The sequence below is a fragment of the Scyliorhinus canicula genome, chromosome 4, assembly GCF_902713615.1.
Source record: "Scyliorhinus canicula chromosome 4, sScyCan1.1, whole genome shotgun sequence".
In the NCBI taxonomy this organism is placed as follows: Eukaryota; Metazoa; Chordata; class Chondrichthyes; order Carcharhiniformes; family Scyliorhinidae; genus Scyliorhinus; species Scyliorhinus canicula.
Genome location: NC_052149.1, coordinates 179104375 through 179129454, shown reverse-complemented (window position 1 = coordinate 179129454; position 25080 = coordinate 179104375). Strand labels below are relative to the sequence as shown.

Below are 25080 nucleotides of genomic sequence, written 5' to 3'. Positions count from 1 at the left end.
CATGTCACTTCTGTTCCTTGGCCGATTTTATCGCCCAAATGAAAAATGAAAATGAAAATCACTTATTGTCACAAGTAGGCTTCAAATGAAGTTACTGTGAAAAGCCCCTAGGCGCCACATTCCGGCGCCTGTTCGGGGAGGCTGGTACGGGAAGGCCTACAGGATTGGATCAATCGGTCTCCACATGAGTTTCACCAAATACAAGCTCCCCCACAAAGGGGGCAGGGAGCCCTAAATCATCCATGATTAAACTCTGTATAAAGTCAGCCAGGCACGGTCCCAACATCACAGACCTGGCTGGGATCTGATGTATATTGTAAATACGAGCGTGTTCTAATGAACAATGTTTTCTTTAACCTTCTTGGGTCAGACTTATTTGGGGTCTACAAAAGACAGCTGCCATTTTATCACAGTTGGCCATATGCTGCAGACCCGTTCCAGATTCCCACCAACCGCCAGTGGGATCCGCAACGCAACACCTAAAATACACCCAATTACTTTTTTAAAAACTTACAACCTTCCTGAGGAAATAATTAATATTCTCTGTAAGGAAAAAAGAGTAGAGTTCCTCAGGATTTGTTGAAAGACAACATAAAACTGTGTTAACAGGTGCTCGGGGATTTACATCATGACAGTAAGATTAATGTAACAAATTACTCATACTTGCTCTAATGCGATGCTCCAGGTCCCGAACATTCCTTTCAGAGAATGTTGCTGTGTTGCAACTGGTGATAATAGAATTATTCTCGCATTTTACTTCCTTTCGAGTTAAAGCCATAATATTAATTTCCAAAGAGATATTTGTAGACTGCACAAATTCAAATTTGATCCAATAGTTGTTTTCTTTCATTTTTGTATCTCTGTTTATCAGAAAATCACTATTTGGTTTGAATAGATGACCATTGCCAATTTGCAAAACAGCGAGCTACCACAAACAATAGAATAACTTATGAGGGCCAGGATTCTCCCTTCCCCGCCTCTAATCCCGATTGAGTGGAGAATCCCACTGGAGGGCAAAATCGGAATTCCCCCCAGGCAGAAAACCAGTCGAAATTCATCATTTTATTTTGTTGGGCAGCACGGTTGCACAGTGGCTAGCACTGTGGCTTCACAGCGCCAGGGTGCACTGTGGCTTCACAGCACCAGGGTCACAGGGTCGATTCCCTGCTGAGTCACTATCTGTGAGGAGTCTGGACATTCTCCCTGTGTTTGCGTGGGTTTCCTTCCAGTGTTCCGGTTTCCTCTCACACTCCAAAGATGTGCAGGTTAGGTGGATTGGTCATGCTAAATTGTTCTTAGTGTCCAGAAAAAAAAAGAGGGGTTATTGGGATAGCGTGGAAATGAGGGCTTAAGTGGGTCGGTGCAGACTTGATCGACCGAATGGCTTCCTTCTGCACTGTATGTTCTATGTTCTATACCTGCCCCACCGGTCATAGTAGGATTCCTGCCGTCCCAGCCAGGCCTCCCGCCTGGAGGCTCGTTGACGCCAGTGCTACTCGCGCCGGTTTTGACGCCGGCGTCAACACTTGGCCGAGATTTCGGAGAATCCCGGCCACCATTCTTGTAGTTCTCCGAGGCTATTGGTGGGGGGAGGGGAGGGAGAAGCAGGGGCTAAACTGCCGCAATACTCTCGACATTGTTTGACCAGCAATCTATATGATGTCCAAAAGGTGTTCTTTAATATATATTCTAGAGTTCTATTAACATAACCCAACATCTATTTGCTTCAGCTACAGCTTCCCGATATTAGGCCTGAACCTTTGGTGAATTGTGCACAAGGCCGCCATAATATTTTTTCTCTCTTGGTCTCTCCTAATATAGTTCCTAGGAAGTTATATGAGTATTCTATGTTGACCTGACCAACATGCAGGACATAACATTTACCCAAATGAAATGCTATTCACCAATAAATGGCCCACTTTGCGAATGCATCTAAATGTTTTTGGACATATCTTGTCAAAATGTTCAGAAAGTCTCGGAGGTCAAAGACCACCAAATCCCCCTCAGTCACTTTCCTAGTAACGTCTGAAAAATCAATTCCAGATTAATTAGGCATAACCTATGTTTTAGGAGCCATGTTGTTACTTTCTAATTGTCCCTCCCTTTCCCTGTGATCAGAGAAGATATTTCTTATGATTCCTCCCAGCATCTTCCTAATAATGGGTATCAGACTGTTAAGCCTGCAGATTCCGAGCACTGATTTGATTTCAGATGCTTCTATTTTCTTTCTCTCAGGTCGGTTTGTTCCCATGTTTATCTTATCCCCTCACTATGTGTCTTTCTCTTTACAGCTCACTATCTCACCCACTATATTTTTTTAGCTTATTCATTATTTATTTTGCTGTCCCTCTGAAATTTCTCTTTACCACTTTGAGTGCTTTTGTTTCTCCCAGTGTGTATGCTTCTGCTTTTTTCTCTTTGTATGATTATCATGATTTCCTCGTCAAGGTTGTTGAATGTGTTGTTGTCTCCCAAATGGGTTCCCATCTTTCCTGGAACTCCATTTTGAATTCCTAAAATCGGGTTTCCATCCCTGCCACATACACCAACTGCTCTTGCCAAAATTACAAATGAAATCTTATATAACTGTGACAAAGATAAACATTCCCTCCTTATCCTTGATGATCTGTCTGCAGCATGTGGGTGGCATGGTGGCACCGCCTCACAGCGCCAGGGACCCAAGTTCGGTTCCGGACTTGTGTGACTAGAGTTTGCACGTTCTACCTGTGTTAGCGTGGGTTTCCTCCAAGTGCTCCGGTTTCCTCCTACAGTCCAATTATATGCAAATTAGGTGGATTGTCCATGCTAAATTGCGCCTTAGTGTCAAATGATGAGTAGGTTGGGTGAGGTTACGGAGATAGGGCGGGATGTGGGCCTTGGGTGGGGTGCTCTTTCGGAGTGTCGGTGCAGACCCGATGGGCTGAATGGTCTCCTTCTGCACTGTATGGATTCTATGATAACCTTTCTATCAGATTTGACATGGCTAACCACACCATTCTCCTCCACTGCATCTCCACTATCGTCCAGCCAAGTGGGACTGCTTTCATGTGGTGCTATACCTACCTATTTAATCATAGTCAAAGAATCATTTGCAGTGGCTTTTCTTCCTGTACCTGCATTCTCAATTGTAATTGCTCCAACATTGGTGGCCAGGCCTTCAGTTGCCTGGACTCCAATCTCTGAAATTCCCTTTCTTTACCTCTCAGCCACTCAATCTTGCTTTTCTCCTTAAGCTGCTTCTTAAAACCTACCTCACAGACAAAGTTTTTGGTCGTCAGACTTAATATATCCTTATGTGGCTCAGTGTCATACTTCATTTTATAATGCTCCTCTGAAGCACCTTGGGATGTTTCATTATGTCAAAGGCACTACATCAGTATAACTTGTTGATGATAAACCTTATTTTAAGTAGCAATCCACCCAGACTCTGCCAAAGCATCCAAGATAACATGCAGAAAAGATTGAAAAATAAACAAAGGCTACGGGAGCACTGCTGCCTCATACCAGGGACCCAGGTTCAATTCCAGCCCTGGGCGACTGTGTGGAGTTTGCACATTCTCCCCGCGTCTGTGTGGGTTTCCTCCGAGTGCTCCGGTTTCCTCTTAAAGTCCAAAGATGTGCAGGTTAGGTGGATTGTCCATGCTAAATTGTGCCTTAGTGACCAAAAAAGGCTAGATGGGATTACTGGGGTGGGGGCGTGGGCCTAGGTGAGGTGCTCTTTCGGAGGGTTGGTGCAGATTCCATGGGCTGGGTGGTCTCCTGCAATGTAGGGATTCTATGATTCTACCAAATACTTGCACGACATACGTAATGTAAATATGATGCAGATTATCAACCAATCTATTTATTGAATGATACAATTCATAAAACTGTCATATAACAAAGTATTATTTTGGAACTTTATATATTCCATCATAAATACAGGTCTGCTGAACAGCTTCAAGTGGGAGACTGAGCCATTTAACCAAACGTCTAATATTCATAGATATGTAACTGACATGATTTTTCAAAAGCATCTTACAGATGTACAAAGCTTTCCTGTAGCATTTGAAGCGTTTTTTTTTGCCAGTTATGTCATCATCCAGTTTTAATATCTGCTTGTTTAAGCCTCGTGCGGTTATATTCTTTTAGCACAGCAACAGTGATATGACAAAAAAGAAACACCAATTAGATAGAAAATAATATTTTAGTTCGTATTCATCTTCAGAGGCCTCCACAGGCAACATGGGTGGGATTCTCCACCCCGCTGCATCCGTTTTCAGGTGCAGCATGCCCCCGCCGGAAGTGGGATCTTCTGACTCGGCAGCTGGCCATTGGAAATCTGCGGGCGTGAGTGCGCTGCCTGCGAAATGGAGGATCCTGCTGACGGAGAATCCAGCCCCATGTTTTTTACTCGCTGGATAACATGTTTGAGAAACTTGCTTGATGTTACTATGCAAATCTGGTATTCTGAATACATAGTATTTGTATTCCAAGCAAAACAACATTGCAAGTAATATAGAGGAAGGACATAATAGGCTGATGAATTAGGAGCGATTTTCTGAGAATTAATTAAATTGAGGATTAGTTTGTATGACACTCAAATACTTGAAACTATTGTTGGACGGAATGGTGGAAATGTTTTATTCTCTAGAATTGCCGTTGTCTGCATTATATGCACATGAACTTAACATGCTATTTCTAAATGGAATACTAATCTATATGTGCAACTGATGGAAATTAAACCAAGGCATACATTTTCCCTAGAACAGGCATTGGTATTTTAAACATTTAAAGAATGCTGCGTCTAATGATCTTAGTTGGAGCTAGATAATGGTGCAATAAAACAACATCTGCAGCAGTACTTCCTGTTCCTCAGGGCAGCACAATTACATATTGCAGCATTAAATGCCAAGGCTATTAAACAAGCACTGACAGCCAATAATCTTCCTTCTGAATGTCATCCTCTTTGCACCGCTAAACATATTTTCAAGTATCAATAATGATGGTGTGCGAGATCTTTAAATTATAGTGTGCACCATGCTTTTCAGTATTGTGGGGATTAACCATATTCCGATTAAAGGCGCTGGTTTAAGAAAAACTGAGAAGTGCAGCCCTTCCCCTACTGAATTTGAGCTGACCTACTTTCTGAAAAACAATTGCATACATATATTTTGATCATAAAATGCTATTCAGTGTTTGTTATGGAAAATACGGTGAAGCTACAGTTCAAGATAAAGCTGTTTGGTTTTAGACGTGTTACTTATTGAGAGATAATTATTTGTAACAACGCATTGAGAAAGCAGAGATTCTGCAAAATGTTCTGCATGTTTCAATCACCAAAGGATAACATGCAACAAAAGAAATTGTGTATTTGTCTCATTTTCATATTGTTAATTGAAGATCTGTTCTTATGAGTCAAAGGGGAATATAAAAAATTCTCCCACCCTTCCTCGCTCCACATATACTTAATTCAGTGCACCTGTGTAAATGATATGTTATTACTGATGAGCCATCAATTGCACGAGAGACGAGTTGCTTTACAAAAGTTAGGCTTTAATAAACTAGAACGTAGCCCTGCGGTTGTCTACAATAAAATGGACGACCACCGGGCGTTTGACTATTTATACCTCGGCGAGGAGGCGTGGTTAACTCAGCCTCTCGACCAATCGGAGAGCTGTCACATGATTGGTCTCAACCAATCGGTCGAGAGGCACATGACCGACCAGCGCCAATGGTAAGCCGGTGTTCTGCCCCAATGGCAGACAGCTATGCAAATCATATCACCACAATTACTACCATTTAAATTGATTTTCATCATTCTTTGAAGATTGGTTGATTTTTTTGCGAATTAAAAAAAAACTTTTGGTAACCCCAACAGAGCGATAAATACTATCAGTTGATAAGAAAGCTAGAGAACAAACATTTGCAAACCTGCACTTGATATTGCTTTTGTTTGCCAAACCCGAATGTCTGAATTGAACTGCCCATCCGATGAAGCAATTTCATAATGGAATAACCACTGGAGTCACACTGACTCTGAACACTTTGATGGAACAATTGGTGTGAAGCGAGGGTGTGTCATGGCCCTTTTGCTTTTCGGTATATTCTTCGCTGCCTTGCTTTCTGGGGTATTTGATGGAATATCCATCCAATTCATAGCAGATGGCAATCTCTTCAACCTGACTTGACTGAAATTCTCAATTAATGTATGATATATGATGATATGGGAATTATTGTTTGGCAATTATTGTGCCCTTGTAACAAACTGTGACCACGGTCTTCAATTGACCATGGACTGGTTTTCAAAAGTGCGTGATGACTATGGGCTAATGGTCCATCATCTCAAGAAAGACAGAGATGCTCCAACAACCACCAGTAATTTCTGGTTTTCCCCCATGACTGTAACAATCAATTGCATGATTTTGGAGGCTGTAGATAACGCGACCTATCTCAGAAATCTCCAGGAGTGTCTGCATTGACAGTGAGGTGGCAAATAGAATTGTCAAAGCAAGCTCAGTTTTACATGAGAAACTGTGGAGGAAATGAGTTATCAAGCAACAATAAAACTTGTTGTGTACGAAGCTATGAAAATAATACACTCTCCTATATTCCTGTGAGGCATGGATTGGCGTGGGGCCCGGTTTAGCTCAGTTGGTTAGACAGCTGGTTTGTGATGCAGAGCGAAGCCAGCAGCGTGGGTTCATTTCCTGTAATGGCTGAAGTTATTCATGAAGGCCTGTCTTCTCAACCTTGCCCCTCACCTGAGGTTTTGTGATCTTCAGGTTAAATCACCACCAGTCAGCTCTCCCCCTCAAAGGGGAAAGCAGCCTATGATCATCTGGGTCTGTGGTGACTTTACCTTACCTATACTCCAGACATAATAAATAGTTGCACAGGCTCCACATGAGATGCATTTGGAACATGATGAGCATGAAATCGGAGGACAAAGTCAAAGAGCAGAAATGTCTGGAATTGAAACATTCCTTATCAGAGCTCAGTTCAGATTGAGTGAATATGTACTAGATGCAACTGATAATAAAATCCCTAAAACAGTCATGTATTCACAACTTAAACTTGGACACCACCTGAGGGGTAGGCTGAGATTAAGATTCAAGGATTTCCTGGAGGCAAACATCAGGAAATGTGATCTATTCACCACAGACAAGGAGAAAAGTACGCAAGAAAGAAATACCTGGGGAGCAATCTCAAGTAGTGACTTTGTTTCCTTCGAACAGCAAAGAATAGAGGGAACTAAGGACAAAAGGTAGGCCGAAGACATTGTAGTCCCAACAAAATCAGTTCATCCTTGCCCATGTTGTAGAAAACCATGCAGGTTTGCAATCGGACTTCACAGTCACACAAGTACACACAATAGAGGACGCCACGCACACAAGAAACATCCATGTTCAATAATGAAAAAAAACCAACATGACATATGCAATTTTACATGTAAATCAAAACATACTCCTAAGGAGATAAAGAAATTCCAAGGCTATACAAGAAAATTAATGTCATTGAAACCTATTGTTCCAGCTATATAAGAAATTAATGTAATTGAAACCTATTGTTCCAGTGCCCACATTTTTCTCTTATAGAAACCCAGCTGTATTCTGAACCCTAAAATATTTCTCACTCCTCAGAACATTCTAAACCCTGCCATTCTAAATACATCAGGCAGGATGCTCCATCAGCCAAGGCCAAAATCATGACAGGTAATTGAGCGGGGAATCGGTTTTGATGGCAAAATCGTGACGGCGCCAGATTCACACCAAATCACAATTCTTCGGTGCGTCGACAGCAGCGTCAATGCGTCCCATCCACAGATACAGTAAAAACCGTTTGCGTATCATTAGTGGGCCTGACCCTGTATTCTCCGGGGCCACCGCGATTTTCCGGCCCCCACTGGGGGGAATTCCCATCGGCGAGGTTCACTTGTCCTTTCAAAAATCATGATACAGGCGCCGTGGCTGATGAGGGTGAGAGAGAGGATATGGAAAGTGTCCATTATCGCCAAAGTGTGCTGACAGTTGTGCCGCTAGCTGGGGGTGCCTTTGCCAGTGCGTGGGGGAGTAGCGGGAGTGGCCAGGAGTTGGGCTGTGGGGTCGAGGTGGACTGGCATGGAACACTGTTGCCACAGCCGACAAGGCAGCCATGCAGCTGCGCATGCCATTGACTGCCCACTGTGAACTTAGTGCCACAGGTCGTATGGGTGCCCTCCAGGCCATCCTGCTAGAGCCCCAGCTGGTCCCATCAACAGGATGGACGGCCTTCCATGCAACCAATGCAATCTTGTTTACTAGAATGAGTGTGTGGGGTGTGGAATGATATCATGCAGCTGCAGCTTGTCAACTCTCGAGTCTCAATCCCGACCCCGGTGAATCTGACACTGTTTTACTTAGAATTTACAATGCAGAAGGAAGCCATTTGGCCCATCGAGTCTGCACCAGCTCTTGCAAAGAGCACTCTTAAGCCCACACCTCCATCCTATCCCCGTAACCCAGCAACCCCAGCTAACCTTTTTTGGCACTAAGGGCAATTTATCATGGCCAATCCACCTAACCTGCACATCTTTGGACTGTGGGAGGAAACCGGAGCTCCCGGAGGAAACCCACGCACACACGGGGAGGATGTGCATACTCACGCAGACAGTGACTCAAGCCGAGAATTGAACCTGGGACCCTGGAGCTGTGAAGCAACTATGCTAACCACTGTGCTACCGTGCTGTCCATTGGAATCAATCATTGGAATCAATCATATTCCACGTGGCGCCAGTGCTAGCTCCACAACGGTCGCTGAATCGGTCCAGATGAGGCACCTGTTTTGCTGACGTAGAACTCGATGAATCCTGCCCCGGCATCAACATTTAGTCTCAGGAATGGAGAATCTGGCCAATCATTCTTTTAAGAAATAAACTCACGTTATTTTCCTTTCCTTGGCTTAACCACACCCGAGTTTCATTTTTTTACCTCTTAACCGATGTGCTTCAGCCTTGGCTCAGTGTAGAACTCTTGCGTCCAAATCAGAAGATCACAGGTTCTATTCCCATTCCAGGACCTGAATACATTGGGAGTAGTTTTCGCAGAACCCCCTTTTCCATCTTTACCCAGACTAACTTGCAAGTGGATGGGGTCTCTCTGTGCAACTATCGGGAAGACATTTAAATATTATAATAAGCAATTAAGTTTAGTTTTATGAGTAAGCCAGATGGGAGGGGTCTTTGATTATGCTGCCCTCTTATCCCAGGCAGCGGGAGGTGTAGATGGAGTCAGTGGATGGGAGGCAGGTTCGTGTGATGGACTGGGCTGTGTTCACGACTCTCCGAAGATTCTTATGGTCTTGGGCCGAGCAGTTGCCATACAGGCTGTGATGCAGCCAGATAGGATGCTTTCTATGGTACATCTGTAAAAGTTGGTAAGGGTTAATGTGGACATGCCGAATTTCCTTAGTTTCCTGAGGAAGTATAGATGCTGTTGTGCTTTTATGGTGGTAGCATCGACGTGAGTGGACCAGGACAGATTTTTGGTGCTGTGCACCCCTAGAAATTTGAAGCTGTTAACCATCTCCACCTCGGCCCCGTTGATGCTGACAGGGGTGTGCACAGTACTTTGCTTCCTGACGTCAATGACCAGCTCTTTAGTTTTGCTGGCATTGAGGGATAGATTGTTGTCATTGCACCATTCCACTGGGTTCTCTGTCTCCCTCCTATATTCTAACTCATCATCATTTGAAATCCGGCTCACAATGGTTGTGTCAGCAAACTTGTAGATGAAATCAAAATTTTCCACACAATCGTGTGTACAGGGAGTATAGTAGGGGGTTACGTACGCAGCCTTGCAGACAATTAATGCTCCTCAGCGTATTAAATGACTGTGGGGCTGCTGTATGCAACGGGCGCATTTCCCACTATGGGGACCTTTGACATACATAGAATCATGCGTGCCATTATAGGGCAAAATAGGTTAGAGTGTGTATTCTTCTGCCCAGCAGAAGCATCCCAAAAATCTAAGTTTTATATATATTTTTGTCCAAGGCCATTATTGCCTTTGACTTCCTCTCACCTAACTTGCTGCCATCTGGCTCTGGACTGCCTGATATTGCATTAGCCTGAATCCAGAAAGTCACTTCTCTATTCTATTTTAATGTGGTCCCAGCCTCACAATGGCTTTGGCCCATTTCTGCTGAAATTGGAATGGTTAATGTGCTCCACCAGTTGGTCGCACACTCTCTTCCTCATCCACAACCTTTGGGAGGGTTGGAGAAAACTCATAACAGGTTACCTGTCCATTTGCTGAGTCAAAAGAGGGTTATAATGAATTTGTATTAAAATTAGTGTGGAATACAACCTTTTAAAATTAGCAACTAACCAAAGCAGCAATACATCACTTTGGAGAGGCAATTTTACACTGTGAATGATTACAAGTGACGGTCCCTGAAACATCCTGTCACGGGGTTAGGAAAACACCGACACAACTGAAAGGTTGACTGATTCAAAAGAACAAACTCAAAAAGAAATAAATACAAAAAGTCGGGATTGAGAGGATTATTTGAAATAAACATAGAATGATTGGTGATTGATCTGCAATGGAATTAAAACATCTAAGCTACAGTGTACAGATTATTGGCTGAGGATTTTTGTTACATTTTAGGTTTCAAAGCATGGACACAATCCCTAACTCTCTGTTCCTCCGCACAATTTTTTGATGAAACAATATTTGAAGTAACATCATTCATTCTTTAAGCTGTTACATTACATTTTAATGGCTCAGATATAAACAATTTACCACACCTCGCAATGTTTCAACGACCACTTTTAATACCCAAAGTTTTTTTTATTTCTTTATGGGATGTGAGCATCACTGACATTAATTGCCCAGCATTTATTACCCATCCTTAATTGCCCTTGAGAAGAGCAACTTCTAGATGATGTACGGGTACCCAATTCATGAAATTCAGAACTAATGGGATTTTGTGGGATTGGTTCAAATTTTCTACAATCCCTTGAATTTTAAATATTGGAACGACCCAAAATAAAGTAAAAAATGAGGGGCAAGATCTACCAGTGGGTTGCGCCCAAAAGGCAGCGCAGTGCGGCCAGTAGGTGCTGGGAGATCCCTCTTCTAGGATCTACCTGGCTCGCCAAGCCTCACAAGATCTAATGCAATCTCGTGTGGCCGTCGCGATGTGAATTCAGCTAGTCTCACTCTAATATGATTTCCCGAGATCTAACCAAGTCATCCGATCGAACACTTTCGCCTTGGAGACCTCAGGCAAGTGCCGCTCAGGGCTGGTCTCCGCAAATGGAAACCAGGTGAAATGGCACCAGTGGGGGTCTCCTGGGTGATTGAAGGTACCCAGCTGCTTGCCCCCTGGGCAGGGTAACATCTGGCGGTGCCATCCAGGCACTGCCAAGGTGCCCAGGTGGCACTGCTAACTGGAAGGGGCACTGCCAGAATGACAGGTAGCACTGATAAGGTGCCAAACTGGTGTTTTTGTGGGACGGGGATTGGGCCTAGGGGTGCCCTGCATGGATGTGGGGGTGGCCAAGGACCCCCTTATAGGGGGTTTGAGGGTTGTGTTGGGAGGGGGAGGAGGAGGGGGGGGGGCGGGGTGGTCAGGAGATAAATGGCATCCCAATATCTCCCTGAAGTGTCGAGTTCCGGCGAGCGGACCTCCTTCGTGCAGAATATGGGACTAAGTGCAGCCTCGGCTGCCCATTCCCTGCTGTGGCTATCAATCTACCTGAATGGTTATTCAATAACATGGTGTTTCTCGCCGGTCCGAGTGTCAGGATACACCCAGCTAATCGTGCGCAATGTGACTCTGTTCCCACTTGGGTAGATCACACCGTGATCCTTTCTGTGACGATGGTTTATTATCCCTTGTCTCTGCACCTTTTGACACCATCAAAATGCTTTCATTCCAAATCAGTGGGATTGCAGTTATGTATTTCTGCTTTTATATATCTGATCGCTGTGAAAATGCCTCCAGTAATTGCTTTTCTTCCTAACCCACATTGTTCCCCCTGCTCACATCCAACGAGTCCAAGAATCTATCCTTGGCCTCTACCTCTTTACTTACATCATCCAAAGAAATGTACAGGGTGGGATTCATGCAGCCCATGCCAGGCCGGAGAATCGTCGGGCCAGCACGAATCGCGCAACGATGCCAGACGACGGCGATTCTCCGCCCGGGATGGGCTGAGAGGCCGCAAAAGAAATCCGAGTCCCTCGATCGCTGTCCACATGTAGCCTTACCCGGCGGGACCTCGGCATGCATCAATCCGGGGGTGGTCAGGTGGGGGGTCTGACCCCGGGGGGGGGGGGGGGGGGGGCTCCACTGTGACCTGGCCCACGATCAGGGCCTACCGATCGGCGGGCCGGCCTTTCAGGCTGCGGACCTCTTTTGTTCCGCGTCAGCCCCTGTAGCCCTGTGGCATGTTGCGTCGGGGACAGTGCACAGAAGGGAGCCACTGCACATGTGCGCATTTGTGCCAGCTGCAGCGCGCATGCGCAGACCCACAGCGCCAATTTGATGCCGGTATCTACAGCTGGAGTGGCGTGGGTCGCTCCAGCGCCGCGTTGGCCTACTGAGGGGCTCTGAATCACTGCTCCTGAGGACCTGTTGACACCGTCGTGAAACGCGATGGTGTTTACAACGGCGTCAACACTTAGCCTCAGGATCAGAGAACCCGCCCCACGATGTTTATCTCTCTTCCACCTTTTCAACTCCTCCACTGCCTGTGTTAGCAAGATGCCACAATTTCCCACAGCATAAAATTAGCAGACTAACACATAAGACATAACTCCTTATTCACACCCTTATAATCTGAAATTCAACTCCCGTAATTCTCTCCTGGCCATTATTGTGATCCTGAACCAGACCCCAACAGTATGTAGGATACTGGACAGATACCCCATTATTTTATTTTCCTTTTGTAAGACTGTGAGGAAAGATACCTAGCTTCAGGAGTGATTTCACAAAGAAATAGGGATATGGCATATTAAAATTAACTTTATTACTAACACAGTATTAAAATATCTTTAACATCACACCAGAAAATAGCTTAACAGTTACCCCTTAAACAATGCTAATCGATGCAGTGAACACAGCAACCCTTAACTGCTATCTTTATTCCCATGCAAAAAGCAAAAAAACGAATCTCAGCTCTTATTCCACTGTTAAAATACAATTACCATCAGGAATACCTGCTTAACACAGGAAGACCTGCTGTCTTGACACTACTTTGGGAGAAAAAGATCTTTTGACATATAAAAAAAAAAGTCCTGAATCCTGTCAGAGCCATGCAGGAACACTGGTTACATTTCTTCAGAAGTTGCTCTAGCTTGTTTAGACTCACCTTCTAATAACCCTCTTCTGAACTGCTTGAAAATAAACTGCTAATCTAGCTACAGACATATATTTTAACTGAACTGAGATGGTTGACTTCTGCTCACATCTCCAACTAACACTCAACTAACACTACTGTTTTGCAAAATGCCTAAAACCTTAGCTCCTCCCAGTATTTACATAATTTTACCAAGCTGAAATCTAATTAACTCCACAGGGAATCCCCTTAATCCAAACAACATTTCATTAACCCAAGCTTTTTACAATGCTTTAATTGCACCCCTGGCTCCCAAAATCTTTCAACCCAGGATTCTTTAAAAGCTCTACTAACCCAGGCTTTTAACCCTTTCTGCACCAAATTCTATAATACAATGTAACTGAAATGTCCTTCCCCATATCCCAGCCAAACTCTGTTGACCATTCCCACTTCCTTCGATGAGGCCCTCTAACTCTCCATTTTTGTATTTTCTTTAAGATGCACTTTAAATTCCATCTCCTTGCTCATCGGTCCAGATATGATCTTGTTTGGCATGGCTGCCATGGTTATCCATTAAATGTCTGTGATGCATTTTTGGTTTTCTTTGACATTAAAGATTCAATGAAAGTATTCAAAAAAATTCCAGTGTTTTCACCTTCCTTTCTCCTCATTGGAATTCAATGATGTCTATTTACTAGAATGTTTATTCTGTGTGAAGAAAACTTAGTGAGTTAGTCCTAAATGTGCCTTTTTCTGGTTTGAACCTAGGTTCTTTTGTATTACCCCCAATTTGGATTTAAATAATTCTGTCTCGCCATTTATTATCTTAATCATCTCAGTGAGATCACCCCTGTATTTGAAAAATCTAAAGTTAAAGAGTCAGGTTCACGGCCCCTAACAGGAGTCATGAGCGTTAGTGTAAAGGCTAAGTTTAAAAGGTTCTCCTTTACCTCTGTGCTGAGGTGTGCCTACGCAGGCACCCTCTATGTCCCCACATGCCCTCGATACCAAGCTCCGCCCTTCCACCCAACCCCTCAGGCCCTCCCCGTCCATCCCCTCAGGCTCTGAGGCTCCAGAGCTGCCAGCCCTCTGTTTGGGGCAGCAGCTGTGAGAGGCAGGCTGGCAACATAATTGAGATAAAGGTGCTGGAGGCAATCTCTAACTGGCCACCAACAGTAAAATTCTACTGACAGTCCTGCTGCCCATCCACACAGGCTTGGGGCACACAGTTGGTCCTGGTGGCAGGACAACCAGGGTTTACTTAAAAATCGAGCCCAAAGTGTTCCAGAATGAAGATAATAGGGGTGATTCCCCCAAAAGGGAACAAAGTCCCCTACAGAGCCCGTTTATCCTCATATTTCCCAGCGCTCGCAGTGCCAAGAAACACATGGCTATTCAACGTGGCTCAGCATTGTATGAGGGGCCTGAACGGGGAATGATCAGCGGAGGCCTCACAAAGACACGGTTTGTATAGTGGGCAGCTCCACTTGTCGGAATTCTCCAGTACAGCTCCGAGGCCCCCGAAAGGATCCTCAACGACCCCTCACTCCAGCCTGTATGTACTGTGGGAGGGTCTGGGAGGGTCGCCCCCTCTTCCCCACCCACCCCCCGCCCCTCCCCCCTCGAAACCTCCCAACACTACCAGGGTGTCCAGGTGGGGGGACCAGTGCTGAATGACGCTGGCCAGTGGTCTCTGAGGTGAAGGGGATGAATCCCAAAGCCTCAGGAACCTCGAGAATCTGCACATTAAAGTGAGGCAAACTGCCTCGCTCTAATATGGAGATTTGCCAAAAAGTGACCATTTACATTACAATGTCTCGCGAGATCGTGTTGAATCTTCCAAGGCGTGCGAGCCGGGTACATCCCGGGATTGGGGTCTCCCGGCTTTCATCGCCTACGCTGCTTTTCTGGCGCAGCGTGGCCGTTCATAGAATCATAGAATTTACAGTGCAGAAGGCGGCCATTCGGCCCATCGAGTCTGCACCAGCCCTTTGGAAAGAGCACCCTACTTAAGCCCATGTCTCCACCATATCCCTGTAACTCAGAAACCCTACCTAACCTTTTGGACACTAAGGGGCAATTTAGCATGGCCAATCCACCTAACCATCACATCTTTGGACTGTGGGAGGAAACTGGAGCACCCGGAGGAAACCCACCCAGACACGGGGAGAACGTGCAGACTCCACACAGACAGTTATCTATTGGATTGTGCCCAATGGTTTGTGTGTGCTGCAAAGTCAGTTCAGCCTGGATGCCTCGCTCTTATTCCTCATACAGCATTAAGAAATGTCAGAAATAAATTCAAGTAACCCCTGAAGTATTTACTCAAGTCACAAAGTGACATTTAAAAGTGACATTATAAAAATTTAAATATCAAATGTTCATGGCAAACGAAAGGGAAACTGCAGTGGCAAAGACATCAACACATGTCTGAAAAGTTAAATTTAGCACTGTCATATTGTAGCCAATGTGGATAGCACTGTGGCTTCACAGTGCCAGGATCCCAGGTTCGATTCCCCGCTGGGTCACTGTCTGTGCGGAGTCTGCACGTCCTCCCCGTGTCTGTGTTGGTTTCCACCGGGTGATCCGGTTTCCTCCCACAGTCCAAAGACATTCAGGTTAGGTGGATTGGCCATGCTAAATTGCCCTTCGTGATCAAAAAAAGGTTAGGTGGGGTTATTGGGTTACGTGGATAGGGTGGAAGTGAGGGCTTAAGTGGGTCGGTGCAGACTCGATGGGCCGAATGGTCTTCTGCTTTTTGCAAAGTCATCCATTAAAATTTATATTGACACATTACAGAAATCATGCAGAGCTGGAGGATTATTAATTTAAAGTAAATAATTGGTTTCTGAGGAAACATTTCTTTACGTGTTCTACAGTATTCACTTAGTGACCAGTTTATCTATGAGCCATCCCAACCCAGACTTAATGGTGGCAGAGTAAGGAGGCTCCCCATCTTGCACCTTATGATTAATTGCACTCTCCTCCGAGTCCAATGTACCAGGGGAGGGCATTAAAATCTGCCTCTTCCCCCTCCATGTTAAATGCCACACATGTAATTAGCTAATAATGTGATAAAAACAGTGAGGCAAGATTCCACTCCTTCACTGGTCAGCCCAAGATTTCCTATCAACATATTTTAACAAATGAAAAATCATAGGCTGCTGATCATACAAGTAGAATTTCTACCCTAATGTCTAGCATATATTTTCTGGCCAACGCATATTAACATTACAAGTGAAATTTCCATGTCAGATTTAAAAGGAGTCATTTAACAAAGAGCTGAACTCTGATTGTACAAAGTGCTCAATTCATTTAAAGCACGTCAAATGACATAAGAAGTAAAAGACTGAATTTCCTAGGACAATCTCCCATAATGGGCACGATCTAAAGAAAAGGGGCAGGATTCTCTGATCCTGAGGCTAAATGTTGACGCCATCGTAAACACTGTCGCGTTTCACGACGGCGTCAACTTGCCCCCAGGAGTAGCGATTACGAGCCCTTCAGGAGGCCAGCATGGTACTGGGGCGAACCACACCGCTCCAGCTGCCGATACCAGCCTCAAATGTGCGGCGTGCGTCTGTGCATGCACGCCGCGACCGGCACGAATGCGAGCATGCGCACCGCGACCAGCACGAATGCGAGCATGCGCACTGCAACCAGCGCGGCAGTGGCTTCCTTCTCCACGCTGGCCCCAACACAACATGGCGTAGGTTCTATCGGGGCCGGGGCGGAGCATAAGAGGCCCTCAGCCCGAGAGGCTGGCCCGCCGATCGGTAGGCCCCAATCACGAGCCAGGCCACAGCGGAGGCCCCCCCAGGGTCGGACCCCCGCCTCCCCCCCCCCCATCAGACCGCCCCAGAAGGATGCACGCCGAAGTCCCGTCGGGTAAGACCACACATGGATGGCGCCGGTGGGACTTGGATTTTTTTAGCGGCCATTCGGCCCATCCCGGGCGGAGAATCGCCAGGGGGGACGCATTGAGCATCCCCCGACCAGCACGCACCAAACCTGCCGGCGCCGATTCTCCATTCACCGGTGTCAGGGCGGCGTCGGACAATTTGCGCCCGGCCCGGCAATTCTCCAGCCCGGCGATTCTCCGGCCCGGCATGGTCTGAGAGAATCCCGCCCAAGGTTTTGAAGTGTGGCGGAGAGCAGGAAATGCTGGGTGTTGCCTGACAGCCGACCTGGCGAGGGCATCACCGGTACCTAATGTTAATTAGGGCACTTAATGATGCCCACAGGCTTCATGCTGCAAATGATTCTCCCGCCAGCTGATTCACCGGGACCACGCCTGGATCACTTAAACAGGTCCTGCAGAGCAAACCCCAGACCGCACGCAGCCTTGCCACTCCGCAGACCAGGTTCACGATTCGGGATGTTGACCTGGTCAGACTGATGAACGTAGTCAATTCTAGATGGGATACCCTGTTCCCCCGAGGGACTCGGAGGGTCAGCCACAGGGCAGCCAGTGTCGTTTGGGAGGCAGTGGCAGCCGTTGTCAGCTCGAGGAGTGTCACTAGGAGGACTGCTACCCAGTGCCACAAGAAGATGAATGACCTCCACCGGGCCACACAGGTAATTGGCATCGGTCCTCTAGCACCAGTCCCGCCTGCTACCCCCAGAGACTCCCCACCCCACCCCTGCGCCTAGCACTGCCCACCCAGCCCAATACTGCAATGTTCCCCAGCATCTTGGCATCCACATCACATCACACCCCACATGCCCAGTAGTGATGCACCTGCCTGACCCCAACCATGCCCCCCCAACCTTCAATGTGTGAAGCGTGTGGCTCACAATATCTCCTCTGCGACCACCGCAGGAGTAGTTAGCCCCCAATAGATGGGAAAGGGCCCAGACGTGTTGCGGGATGCCAGATCTCAGGGTCCTCACCCCCTACGAGGAATGGGCCCTAGAGGTTGTGGGGGTGGCTGAGGACAGATCGGTCAATTGGCCAATGCCACAGAGGTGAATATCCACCAGCTCCACCCAGATTATCTGTCACATGTGAGTTGTTCATGCCAGGATGATGATCCTTCACTCCGACTGACCACACATGTCCATTCTCCCGCTGGATCTCTATCCAATGGCACCAGCCCATCCAGGGTGGCCCATGTGCCCCCATGACACCCATTAGAACACCTTGGAAGAGAGCTCCGACGATGCCACCATCGATATGTCACAGCTCTCATCTCCGCCCTCCACCAGCGCAGAGACACACACCTAGGTGGGCGAAAGTAGTGGACAAGCCTCTGGGGCACATTCTCGTGAGCACCACACAGTTACAGAGGCACATCAGGTGCAGCAGGAACGTCCAGGGGAGTCAGCAGTTGGAGGTCTGCTGGATCCACAACCTACAGAGCCTCTGGACCAGGCTATCCTGGAGCAATTGCAATCAGTAAGGGTTGGCCATGAGATTCAGAGGGGGATGTCAGCGACACTCCAGCAGGTCCATAGCTGATTGGAGGAGTTCCAAAGGCTTCGGACGCAGGGGGCTGGATTCTCCGGTCGCCGAAACCGTATTCGGCGATCAGCCGGAGAATCACAGTTCCAGACCAAATCATGGGCAGCGCCACTTTCGCGTCCCTCCATCCCCTCCAAAGCATTGTATCGACAGCCTCAGGACATTGCCTGAGGCCCACACCTCAATGCTCCGCCCCCGAACAGCCGAGTTCTCGACAGCGTATGTCTCTCATGGTCCCATCCTTCGGGAACTCGGCATGGCGGCTGCGGACTCAGTCCAGCGCCGCCACAGTCGGGGGAGGGCTGATCCGTGGGCAGGGGGGACATTATCAGGGGCTGGGGGCACTGTGGGGGGGTGGGGGGGGGGGGGGGGGTCCTGGGCACGCAAGCCGGCCAAAGAGGGGCACTATTTCACGAGCCGTGTCTACGAGCGGCCGCCGCCCTGCGCATGCGTGGCCACGGGCCCGGCAATACTCCGGGCCATATCGGCAGCTAGAGCTGGGTGCTCTACTCTGCCGACATGCTAGCCCCCAGCCAAACGGAGGATCGGTGGCCGTTTTACACCATTTTTCAGGCGTAGAACGCCACCGTTCCCATGCCGGCACGGGGACATAGCCTCAAAATTGTCGAATCGAGCCCAGAAGATTTCCCCGACAATGTGTGGCACGAGGCCAACACTGCTAGGGTGGCGACTGCAGTGGATTGCCTGGAGCACGACATTGGCAGCATGAGTAGTGGTGTCAAAGGTGTTGCTTAGTCAGTGATGACCATGGCTGAGTGCCTCGACACCATGTCCAAGTCACTGGGGGACATGTCCCTAATGCAGCTGAACCTTTCCGAAGCGCTGCGGAGCATGTCCCAGTCTCAGGTTGGCTTTGCCGAGGCACTGCGGTGCATGGCCTGGATGCTGAGGAACATCTCGCAGTTTCAGGTAGACCTTTACCCGGGTGCTGCGAAGCATGTGCCAGTCTCAAGTGGACATTGCTGAGGCACTGCACAGCATGTCCCAGATGTAGGTGGACATTGGCGAGACACTGCAGAGCACGGTCCGTTCACAGAGGGGCATTGCTGAGGGCATCAACAACCATGGTGCAGACAATGGGGAGCCACCAGGCCTGGCAGTCGAGTGATGCAGGGGCATCTGGAGCTCAATCCAGCTGCCCCTCCATCCTGAGGTGACCCCCAAGGGCCCTAGGGGCACCAATTGGGAGGAGGAATCCCTGGAGACAGGTCCAGAGCCTCCTATGGGGTGGCGATGGCAGTCATCAGCTATCCTGCATCCACCAGCGCCCCCCCGACAATAGCATGTCTCGGGGTCAGCCTGCGGAGCAGGGTGGCACGGCAAGGCATGTACCATTGCCAAGTCGGCCGGGGCCCTCCAGACCCAGGCACTCCGGAGGATGCTCACCAGTGACATCAAAGGCCAGGGGACTTGGTAAGCAGCAGACTGCCCCGAACTCTGATGTGCATCCTGGGAAATTACCTAGACATAGAGGCATAGCACGGAGCGTTAAGCAGATACAGGATTACTGAGAGTACTGGGGTGAAGGGAGGGCACCATTGGAACGAGGGACAGTTGGGGTCACAATTGCCCTCCCCCAGTCGCCATCTGTCTTTCCCGGATCCCGCCCCCCTGGGCTCCCCCTCTCCAAGGTTTACCATGTGCAGGTGATGGGTGTGAGTGCGCACTCAGCAGACAGGCAGGAGTCAGACTATGGCACAGACTGAGGAGCACCAGAGCTCAGCTCACAGCGTCACTTTCCAGCCGCTGACAGTGCCGACAGAGGCCTATCACCCTGGAGTGATGTAACACAAGCCTTGGGAGGGTGGAACAGGGCGATTGGCGGTGGAGGGGGTAGGGGTAATGGAATGGTCGGGAGGGGGAAGGGAGAGGATAGTGTCAGGCAGACCGTTTAGGGAGGGGGACACTAGTTTCTGGGGGGACAATTGGTTGGAAGGGGAGAGGGGGAGAGAAGATGGATGAAGCCATGTCCTATGAGGAGCGGGTGAGGGTGAGGGCTTCTCTAATCCTCCTGGCATGCCATACCCTTGCCACCACCTGTCTTCCACCCTCGGGTTGGTCCCATGGATCCCACCGGGCCTGTCCTCTAGCCTTTCCTGGTCTGGCTCCCCCTCAGAGGTGGCTGCATGTTCCTCCTCCTCCTCCACTTCCAGCACATCGACCCGCTTCTGTGCCAGGTTGTGGATGGCACAGCAGACTATGACAAAACAATCGACCCTGCAGGAGGTGTTCTGCAGTGCATCACTAGGGCAATCAGGCATTGGACCGCATTTTAAGCAGCCCAATGCACTGTTCAATGACAGCCTGGGTGGCCACATGGGCCTTGTTGTATCGGGTCTCTGCATTGGTCTCTGGCCTCCTTATTGGCATCATTAGCGAGGTCCTAAGTGGGCACCGCTTATCCCCCAGCAGCCAACCGGTCCTCCTGGGGTGTCCCTTGAAGATGCCGGGGATCTCCGACTGCCCTAGGATACAGCTGTCGTGCATTACTCCCGGGAAGGGTGTACACATATGCATGATCTTGAGGTGGTGGCCTCGCACAAGTTGGATGTTCAGGGAGTGGAATTCCTTCCTCTTGAAGAAAAACATTCGATGACTGCCCGGTGCATGCCATCTATTACCCCCTGGACCTGGGGCATCCCAGCGATGGTGGAGAATTCTCCTGTCCGGGCATTTTAATGGGTTTGGTACAGGTCAATGTTTATGTAGTCAGCTTCCCAGGCAAACCTGAGGGTTGTTGGTTGGGATATGTTGCACAAGTCCCTGCTCGAGCCCTGGAATGATCCTGAGGTGTAGAGGCTATATGTGAACCATGCCGGCAGGATTCAGCAGAACTCGGCAGGCACTTGGCCCATCGAGCACGGAGAATCGCCGCGGGGGGCGCTTTCGACGGGCCCCACAGCGATAGCGCGGGTGCGATTGGAAGCGATTCTCTGGTCACCGGAGAATCGGCGGCCCGGCATTGGAGCGGCGTGGTGGGACTCACGCCGCCCCGGCGGTTCTCCGACCCGGCACGGGCTGGAGAATCCCAGCCATGATATTTGAAGATGCAGTCACTCACCTTGACCAACCTTATAAATTCATCGAACCTTTTGCAGCACTGCAACTAGGACCTTGGGGCTAAATTGCTGGCCGAGACTGTGAGAGCCAAACTGCTTCTTCGTGTCTGTCTGGAGGCCCTTGTGGTCCAAAATAAAGAAAGGCCTCTTTACTCCTGTCACGCTCAGCAATAAGGCCTCTAGTACTGCCTCAGACAACATTGGAGCATTCAGTTGCCCTGTTACACCATTCTTGCTGTTTGAACACTCTTTCCAAATCACTTCCAACGTCTACTGCAGCCAGAATGCACCGCTGCTTTAAGGGGCGATAGCTGCATGTTACAATTAGGGTCTTGAGCAAACAATGCAAAGTTGCCTGCATTAGAAGGAATAGGTGTTGGTTAATTATAAAGTGCAGACCTCACACCATGTGCGGTGTTAATCAATTTTGCCCCTTCAGAAAGCAGCCATGTTCCATGTACTCTGCGGCCAATAACAGCAGTAATTTAAATGCCCCATTAAAAAAATGCATATTAATTTTTTACCACCCTCAAAACATTTTTTAAAAATAAATTGGGTTGTGGGGGCGAAACCCACGCAAACACAGGGAGAATGTGCACACCAGTCCAAAGATGTGCGGGTTAGGTGGATTGGCCAGGCTAAATTGCCCTTAGTGTCCTAAAAAATAAGGTTAATGGGGGTTGTTGGGTTACTGGTATAGGGTGGATACGTGGGCTTGAGTGGGGTGATCATTGCTCGGCACAACATTGAGGGCCGAAGGGCCTGTTCTGTGCTGTACTGTTCTAATTCTAATTCTAACCCTCAAAACATATCGAGGCTTCAAGCATTTGTTCAGACCGCTACAATTTAGCTATTAAATATTAAAGACATGCCAAGAGATAAAACTGGGCACAACGTGACAGGCAAGTTTCATGATAATCAACACATATGACATAAGATTAATGTTGTAATGTTGTATTTTTTGTACTTCGCTATATTTATTCAGTAATTGTTTTTCTAATGAAACAATTTCATTGTTTAAATTATGATAATTAATGGAATATTTAAAACTTGGTGTCGACATAAAAGTAAAACATGTGTTAATGTGAAGTTGAGGCTGCTCCATTGTACTCCCAGTCTATTACACAAAGACAAATTCACCAGAAGGTGTCTCATGGTACAAATACCTGGCTTCCATTTCCTGCACCAGCCATATCTGTGGCCTGTGAGCTTGTCGCCGCAATCAGTCCAGAATTATGAAGTCTTCGGCTTTGAGCTTGTGCCGACTTCAAATAATGTTGACACAACCCAGATGTTTTGAAAAGGATCTCCACTCAGCAAAGAGAGACTTTCATCCTGATAGCCGTGCGAGCAAAAACTAGGGGCGGGATTCTCCAATAATATGTCCCCACTCCAGCGTCAAAATGCAGGGGTTTCCCTCTGGACATTCCTGAAGTCCTCGCAGCTCTGTCTGCCGATATGGGGCTCTGCACTTCCGGTCAGGAGTCTGCGCATGCGCACGGCGATGGCCTTCAGAGGCCACCCCGTGCGACATGGCTGACTCAGACTGTGGACCGACCCCGAAAATATAGGCCCCCACCCCCCCCCCCGAGATCGCACGTGCCCGCAGATCGGTGGCCCCGATCGCTAGCCTGGCCATCCGTGAGGCGCCTCTTGGTGAAGGATCCCCCTATCTTCCACCAGGGCGGCGCCTGTCAATGGCCCCCTACCTGCGCTGCATAGACGACGCACGTGTGTTTCACGGCGATTCTCCGGGGTCCAGAGAATCGTGGGAGCGGCGTCGGACCAGATTTTGGGGTTGGCGCCCATTCTCCGCCCCCGCGCGATTGCGATTTCGGCATGGAGGCTTGGAGAATGCCGTCCTAGATCTCCACAGTGAGATGTTTCCCAAACCACTGTGCCATTTTTAAATGATTGCAGAATTAAATTAATTATCTTGAGAAAGGTATTTTTTATGTTAGTGATTGAAAAAAATACATCCAACCTCAGTAAAATTAATTTAGTTTACATGGTTTGTGCTGCTTAATTTATTTTTAAATTGGGTGTAGATTTCAGGTCACAGTTAATTATTTTTCTATGGAGGCCTTCACATTGTATTAAGTACACATATATATGTCCATTTGACTTGGAGTATTGACACGGGGAAATGTATGTCTGCTGCTGAATGAATCCGCACAATCAATAGTGGCAATTTCAACTTCTGAGGTGCCATAACCTACTGGAAGACATGAACTAAATCAATGTAGGCACACCAATGCAGGAAATGTTAAGAAGAGACAACTCCGATAGTGTTGAATTATATTTTGTGCTTATTTGGGAAAAATACGAGCCAATTGTTCATACAATTTTGGAAGCAATCGATAATTTTTCTTTCTTTACATCTTAGGGGGCGTATCAGGAATACGAACCAGAGGCATGAAGCACAATGGGACCAACAAGATATAAAAAGATTTGCATAACATGATTATTGTAATCGTCTTCAATTGATCCAATGATTCTTAACTTTTGTTATTTTGTTATACCGTGGAAAAGAGCCCTTTGTTAGCCGTACTGGTGTTATACAATTTTACCGGCCATGGCTCATTTCACTGAATCCCTCCTACTTTGATGAGACCTCGACTTTGTAGAGATGGCATTGTTTTCAAACTGTTTCTATGTGTGATTTTGTGTTTTGAACAAAGGACCAATGTTACTGCAAACTTCAAGTTTGAACTTTAAGTTAGATAGCTGTCTAGCTGTACATTGCTTGTATGTGACTAGGTGTTTCATATTGACTGACTTTTTATACATTGTCTTACTTCAATGTTGTTTGTTGTAACCATCACATCAGAACGGAGTAAACTGTTTAATATCCAGAATTGTGGCACAAGAGTGTCCAGGTGAGTCCCAATTCAAGCAAATTGAACATGGGCATGTCTTTATGCTGAGAAGAATGATTACCTGTAAATAAAGTGCTGGAACCACAATTAATTAGTTTCTGTAATGTTTCTAGACCTGTACAAAGAAACAAAAGGAAAACTGCACATCAAGCCACTTAATGTTTTACACTTCTAAATTGGATGAATTGCTTAACATTTGCTGCATTATTTGCAATAACAGTGAGAATTAACAGATCTCACAAGTCAAATGTTAAACTAATGGTAATTTTCTGGTGCAAAATGTTTGTTCAATTAATGAAAGTAATTACTTTCCATCAGTGATAAGATTCTGGTAAAAACAAACAGCCTTCA

General features: G+C 47.3%; 1 protein-coding gene across 4 annotated transcripts in view; it reads left to right on the top strand.

Annotated features, from left to right (window-relative positions):
• sncb (synuclein, beta) overlaps positions 1-24816 on the top strand; it is an 84548-nt gene extending 59732 nt beyond the window's left edge. For all 4 annotated transcript variants that reach the window (XM_038795638.1, XM_038795640.1, XM_038795639.1 and 1 more), the window contains one exon: positions 24237-24816. In XM_038795638.1, coding sequence (XP_038651566.1) covers positions 24237-24269 — 33 coding nt within the window. In that variant the 3' untranslated portion in view covers positions 24270-24816. The remainder of the gene's footprint in view (positions 1-24236) is intronic.
• Positions 24817-25080: the final 264 nt, after the last annotated feature.